The 6,869-nt window shown below is 34.7% G+C and overlaps 1 protein-coding gene across 3 annotated transcripts; it reads right to left on the bottom strand.

Annotated features, from left to right (window-relative positions):
* Positions 1-2,112: 2,112 nt before the first annotated feature.
* LOC107494381 (chlorophyll a-b binding protein CP26, chloroplastic-like) lies at positions 2,113-5,810 on the bottom strand. 3 transcript variants are annotated; one of them, XM_052257931.1, is made up of 10 exons: positions 5,645-5,810; positions 5,228-5,390; positions 4,979-5,003; positions 4,351-4,858; positions 3,952-4,040; positions 3,741-3,820; positions 3,305-3,631; positions 2,787-2,871; positions 2,638-2,661; positions 2,113-2,260 (listed from the first exon to the last, which is right to left on the bottom strand). In XM_052257931.1, exons 7-10 carry the CDS (start codon positions 3,504-3,506, stop codon positions 2,128-2,130), a joined length of 444 nt encoding a protein of 147 aa, XP_052113891.1. In that variant the 5' UTR covers positions 3,507-3,631; positions 3,741-3,820; positions 3,952-4,040; positions 4,351-4,858; positions 4,979-5,003; positions 5,228-5,390; positions 5,645-5,810; the 3' UTR covers positions 2,113-2,127. The 3 variants fall into 3 exon arrangements, with proteins under 3 accessions (XP_052113891.1, XP_052113893.1, XP_052113895.1); XM_052257933.1 differs by lacking the exons at positions 4,979-5,003; positions 5,228-5,390; positions 5,645-5,810 and having other exon boundaries at positions 4,351-4,432; positions 4,541-4,627; XM_052257935.1 differs by lacking the exons at positions 4,979-5,003; positions 5,228-5,390; positions 5,645-5,810 and having other exon boundaries at positions 4,351-4,977.
* Between the last annotated feature and the right edge of the window lie 1,059 nt (positions 5,811-6,869).

Below are 6,869 nucleotides of genomic sequence, written 5' to 3'. Positions count from 1 at the left end.
ATTGCTTGTCCTCAAGCAACAAATAAAATAGTGGTGATGGAATTTACGATTAATCATGAATGTCTTCAAGAAGAGATGTAAGTAATGCATGGGTTTAAGCAAGCAAAATTAAAGATAACAATCAAGGCACAAAGAAAAGAGACAACGTGATTGCCTTAATAAGTGGGTTGTACATGGTACATTGCATGAAAGGTAAGTGGCCACACCAAACTTAGTGTGATACTTTCATTTAAAATGATGCAAGTACCTAGTGGAGATTGAAAATCAAATTGTTGCATGATAACACCAAATTTATTCTATGCAATGTCATGCCAAATTATTTGAAAGTAAAACCAAGTAAAGCAAGAAATAATTACCAAAGGATGGGTTGCCTCCCAACAAGCGCTCTTTTAATGTCATTAGCTTGACATGTTGGTTCTTGAATTTTCTTCCTCCTCTTCCAATTGGTTAAGAGAAATGACTTCAAGGGATAAGAAGAGAAAATTGATGCCTATAGATTTGGTTGCCTTCTAACAAGCCTTCTTTTATTTTTATTAGCTTGATTCCTCTTGTTGGTTGGGGTGTGGGTTGGATGACTTTTTGTTGACCTTCTCTTTTCCATGGATGTTTTCTTTTGTTTCTTGGTCACAATCCTTCTTTGAGTGTTCTCCTTGATTTCCTTCACTTTTGTGATTTCAAAACTTAGGTGTTGTGTGATGGTTGGAGTGTCTTCATCGTCAAGAATCTCTTGGATTGATGGTTCAATTAAATCATCCACCATGCAACTCTCTACTTCATTAGAGGGTGGACTCCCTTGGTTATTTTCTCCCTTACAGCTTCCTTCTTCATTGGGATTTCACTTGATATAGGGGGCTTCTTTTTCTTGCTTTTCTAATTCCTCCCTTGTACCCAACATTTGGTCTAAATGCATTTTAATGTTCTTGAAAGAGATTTCTTGTTCTTTCCATAATTTATTCATCTCCTCTCTAAAGCTTTCCATATCCTTCTTTTCCTCCTCTCTAAAGCTTTCCATATCCTTCAGAAGTTTTTCAAGGATAGATTCAAGTTTTGAGGATCTTTGTTCATATGGTAGCTCAAGAGATGAAGGTTGAAAATGATTTTGTGGATATGTGGGTGTTTTGGTGAAGTCGTTTTGAGGAGTGTGGAAGGAGTTTTGTGAGTTGTAAAATAAATTTTGTGAATTTTAAAATGAGTTTTGTGTGTGGTGAAATGAATTTTGATGAATTGAATTATATACATTTTGGAAGAAATTTTGTGTTGAGGCATACTCAAGTGGTGAAGAATTTTGATATGAATAATTTGGAGGTGAAGTTGGACAGTTTTGCATAAATGCATCTATGGATGATGGCTTTTGATGGATGGGATAGGAAACATTAAATTCTCTTTGATTTTGGCCTTTCCAATCACAATTTGGATAGTTGTTCCATACATAGGAGTATGAATCATTTTGTGTTCTTGGGAAGTATTCCATTTAGTTTGATTGCTCAAACCCCATCATCCCTTGATCTTTATATCCCCAACCACAATTAGTATAGTAACTTCACTACAAGAAAATAAGCTTTCTGCCACGCTTTAAAAGCGTGCTGAAAAGTGCAAAAAAACGTACCGATAGCTTTTCGCCACGCTTTTTGAACTTTTGGCACGCTTTTGAAAGGGTCACATCTGCCAGCGTGCCGATTGTTCTATCGCAACGCTTTTGTGGTTCTATCGGCACGCTTTTTTTGTTGGCACGCTTTCATTTCTTGCCACGCTTAAAAGCATACATAGGTCTTAACCTATAGGTACGCTTTTTAAGCGTACCAAAAAGTGCACATATCGCCACGCTTTTAAAACGTCCCAAAATGTTTGTTTTGGATACTCTTTAAAAACGTGCCGATAGAGAAAGATATGGCTACACTTTTTAAAGCGTGGCGATAGCCAGTTATATGGCCACACTTTAAAAGCGTGGCAATAGCTTTATAAAATTAAAAAAAAAATCCTTTTTCTTATTTTTACCTACAAAATATAAATTTTCAAACCTTTTTTATTACTAAACCTACAAGTATAACATGCAACTTTTAGTACAACATAAATTAAACAATAATTAGTGACATAATTTTTGCGATAATTGTTTTATACATTAAAAAACTAATACTCAAATACAAAATAAATCTTGAGTTCGAATTCCAAAACTAAAAATCGAAAAAAAATACAGAAACAATACAACTTAAACTCGGTCTCATTATAATTAGTAGCAAGGTTTTCAACTTCATCCAGAATCCTGCAAAACCATTCAATTATACTGCATAAATATAAGCTCAATCTCATTAATTACGAGTAAATTTTTCAACACAAGCTCCTGAGCTAATGAGCATTCACTTAAACAAGGAGAGAACAGAGATATAGTTCTTTGTTCATCTTTTAATGCATGCATTTATACATTCATTTTCTACTTGAAACCAATTCTGGAATAAGAAAGATGATCATTCCCATTCAATAAAGTGAATTTACTTGCCAAGCATACTAGAGAGCAATTTGACATCAGAAAAAAGGGATCAACTAGTATACTTCAAATAATAAATGTATTTTAAAGCAGTTCGTAAACTAATGTGACCAAAAGGATATATATCAAGTTTGACAAAAAGTGTTAAGACATACTTGGCAATGTCCTCCGGCTTCTTGCTGAGAACAAAATGATCATAACCATAGCCACATCAACAAATATCAAAGAAAATTTAAGCAAAACAAGTCAAAGTTTCACAATGTTTAGGATTCAAAGGGAACTAGCTAGAGAAGAATCCACATACTCTCCGGGCACTTCTCCAGTCAAGTATGGTAGGATCTTGGATCGGTCCAAGAGACCCTTTGGCAAGAAGATCCTTCTGTCAGGACCTGTCACCAAATGGAAGCAATGATCAGAAACTAGTTTCCTACCTTGAATTGTACAACTAGAGTATATAAAAAAAACTTTGTTAGTTCATTACAAGAACTTAATTAGGACTAATTAGGAGATCATAGGCTATAGCAATAAGTTACCCTCCTCTTACTGCTAAGTCAAACTTTGTTAGTTCCTTCTCTTCCTTTCTCGGTTACCATATTTCAACAAATTACATTGTCAAAAGAACACAACCATGTCTATACTCTATGGACTTGTTAGCTACGTTGGTTCTCTCAGTTTATTTGCATATTCTATACTGAATTTCCGCTTAAAGAATACTTATAATTTAATAAAAAGTAGTTCATGTAGAAGTTTTTCTAGTAACTAGATTAGATATGGTAAAGAACAAAAGAAGGAAAGGATGTGAAGATAGGAGCAACCACTTACCATACCACTTGGCGAGTTCATCATTGGCAGGAGTGACAGCAGCAGCAGCTTTCTTTGAAGGAGGAGGTGGTGCTGCCTTCTTCTTACCAAAGAGAGCCACAGTCTCGAAGGTGGCAGGGCTAGAAGCTGATGGTGCTGACCTTGTTGCACCACTCAACTTGATGGGGTTTCCAAGCATCTCTGACACCCCAATTGAAGCCATGTTCTAACCTCAATATCTTCTGGACCTCTTTTGGCAAATGTGTGATCTGAGTCTCATTAAAATGTACATGCATGACTTGGTTTGTCAGCTCATAAATGTGTGCTTAAGGGAGATATGATATATAACTGAAAATAAAAAGAAATCCAGAGAAAGAACATTTAGAATATTTTATGAGCCAAAATATGACAATAATACTACTGGACAATATGACATAGGCATTCAAAATGAACTCACACATCAGAAGGGCCAAATTTTTCATCCATAGTGGTCCCAGCAACATTTTCAATGAAGTTTGCATGGGTCAAGACAGCCCCCTGAAGAGAATCCATTTAGCAGAAGGATAAATGAAGAATGTTCTATAAAGTGACCATTACCAAGGAAAGCATTTCATGCATACAACATCTACCATAAACAAAAAATAGTAATTTGGCAAGAACCTACTCACCTTTGGGGTTCCAGTTGTACCACTTGTATAGCAAATAGTTGCAACATCATCAGGTTTTGGTGGCTAAAGGGCTGAAGATTGCTGCTTCCCTACATCCAAGGCAGAAAAAGGCAAGTGGTAACAAGTACTTAGCAATGAAATCATAAATGATGCTTCTTGAATAAATAAAATTATAAATCATTAGCAACTACAGATGGTGGTAAGAAACTACAATCACCATGTTAGTGCAAAGAAAAAATAGTAAAAAGAAATATTTTGTGTTTCTTTTATAAAATAAAAAATAATAAAAAGAAAAGGGAGAGCAAGCTCCTGGAAATGCACGTACCAGTGGTTAGGTAATAATATATGCCAAGTATTGAAATAAATAATTAAGGTTCATGACTATATTATAGAATTAACCTTTGGAATTCCATAATAAATCAGACCAGAGCCTATAGCTGACCGTGTAGTACCTGCTTCTCCAAAAGTCATCCACTTGTACCTTGACAGTGGAATAAGAGTGGAAATGATGAGAAGTTCATAAATAAGTTTTATTATAAAAGAAAAGAAGGACAAGAAAGCATAATGGATAAATAATTGAGCTGCTTACTCCCCAACTGTTCCATCAGCACGGTTTCAGGTTCCCAGATACTTATAGTCTCGAAAAGTGTCAACTAAATGCCTATGATTGAACATTTTGATAAAATCCTTTTGGAAAGCCATTATAACCAACAATTTCAGATAAGATACGAAATAAAAAGTAAAAAATAAAAAAAAGGAGTTCTAATAACACAGCTGCAGCAACAAGAAGGATAATGAGATCTGATAACAATTAAGTTATGAAGAGTTACTGACCTCTGCAGGGCAGAATAAATGGAACTTCACAAGTAGAGAAGTGAATAAGCCTCTTGTTATTCTCAGAGTAGTACTTCACCCGAAACAGAAACAACACATCAAAAATCAAAATCACACATCCCATTAAGCTCCAACATGAATATTTGGCCTTTAATTATTTACAATTTGACCTAATCACACGAAGAACACGTACCATAGGGAGAGCATCGGTGAAGTTGCTGTAAATTGTGTCAAGATAAGAAAAAAAAGTATGTATTTAGCTAGATTCATACTGAAAAGTCAAAAGGCAAAAAAAAAACCAATGCTCATGGAAAAACCTTTTTTTCTCAAATCTTTTTTTTCTATTTCTCTTGCCGGAGACTCAGATTCTATTGGAAAAACCAATGCTAACAACAGCTACCATTTTTGTTTAAAGAAAACTTAACCCAACACACAAAACAACCTTAATTTGAGGGCTGGCATCTATAGCTTTGAGGGACTTGTATCACTCTCGAAGCTGCTCACTCCGCTGCAACCCTATCTGATCAGAATTGAGTTCCACTCCTTGACTTGTCTTCCTTGTCTTAATGTCTCTATTGTAATATCCTTCTCCCCAACTTAACACCCTACTAAATGGGCACCATGAATAGAAAGAAATTGATTTTGAATAGTAGTATTATTGAATTGTGGTGTTGTCTAAGAAGCTATTGCATTGAGTTGTTCATATTAGAGAAGAAGAAGAAACAAGTCATGATGTGTTTCATCATATGAAGTCCATTGAGGTATTTTCACAAACAACGCATATTCAAGAAACAGAAAATGAAAAAAAATCACAAAACAGAACTGAAATTCAAGGAAATAGTTAGTTAGAAGTTAGTACCTGAGTTGGGTAGATGAAATAGACCAGAATATTGCATAGCTCCACTGGATGCTTCTCACAGACAAAGCAATCTGTTCTTTGAAGTTCTCCAGCAACATTTCCTTGTTCTTTTGGTTCAGGAAAATAACCTTTCAGCTTGAATCATACTTGATTATCCCCATGAAACCTAAAAAATGAATTAAGCAAACTCTTAAAAAATTTGGACTAGAAAACACATTGGTATACCAGACAGCAGCTGATAGAATTTATATCTTTATTAGTTTTACAAAGGGCATTTGTGAAGAATACAAAAACAGAAGAATTTTTATAGGAAAGATAAAATCTGAGTTTCCAATGGCATTAAATACATAGAAGTTCACTTTCTCTATAAAATCATTTCCCTTTTGTATTAGTAAAACTCTCTCTATACTAAATCATATCTGCAGAGAACACATTAGGATAAAAAGTAGAAACATATATCCAGGCCCCAAAAAAAATGAGTATGAACAGAGGATACTTATTTGATTCAGGTCAAATGCTTAGCTTCCTACCATTAGATTATTGCAAAATTACAGCATTTAAGCTAGGAAATAATTTTCTTTTGATGAAATGCAAACCGCAGTACATAGGCCTATTACATGTCTTGAAGGTTGAAAGTTTGAAACTTCTTTGATGGAGCTGCCTGTAATTGAAACTTTTATCTAACTATTCAATTCCATTAGACAAAAATCAAATACAAAAATGAAAATAAATTAAGCACTCACATAGTTGCATAGAACTTCCAACACACGTTTATCACAGATACACTGCTGCACCAATACCGTTCTAGGTGGCAGTGCACCAAAGACCCTCACACCCTCAAGAAACCTCCATTTAGTATTCCTTTACCAAAAAATTGAAGACAAACATCAGAAACCATTCCAATAAGCAATTTACATCATAATCAAACAAAATAACAAATGATCATATCACTCAAACCTTATATCAAGTATCTGTACTATTCGAACAAATGCATGCGTGTCATGGTAAGGCAAAGCACATATAATAAAATAGACAATCCATCACATTCCCCACACAAATGCAGTCAAACTAGAGAGTTCACCACATAATAGAAACAAAACAAAAAGAGAGGTGATGACAGTTGCAAGAGATGATTATATAAGAAAAGAAAACATTAATCAGTGTTATGGTGAGGGTTGAAATATAGAAAGTTGTGGAGGGTTAAAACAGAGAAACAAAAAGGGAT

The sequence above is a fragment of the Arachis duranensis genome, chromosome 1 (genome assembly GCF_000817695.3).
Source record: "Arachis duranensis cultivar V14167 chromosome 1, aradu.V14167.gnm2.J7QH, whole genome shotgun sequence".
In the NCBI taxonomy this organism is placed as follows: domain Eukaryota; kingdom Viridiplantae; phylum Streptophyta; class Magnoliopsida; order Fabales; family Fabaceae; genus Arachis; species Arachis duranensis.
This window is presented reverse-complemented; position numbering and strand designations above follow the sequence as displayed.

What these genes read in the sequence shown, in the direction of transcription:
- LOC107494381 (XM_052257931.1), bottom strand. Translation starts at nt 3,506, where the DNA reads ATGGCTTCAATTGGGGTGTCAGAGATGCTTGGAAACCCCATCAAGTTG. An exon ending in ACTGGAGAAGTGCCCGGAGA is followed by an intron (nt 2,662 to 2,786) that starts GTATGTGGATTC and finishes TTTTGTTCTCAG; the next exon opens with CAAGAAGCCGGAGGACATTG. An exon ending in AAGCCGGAGGACATTGCCAA is followed by an intron (nt 2,261 to 2,637) that starts GTATGTCTTAAC and finishes ATGGTTTTGCAG; the next exon opens with GATTCTGGATGAAGTTGAAA.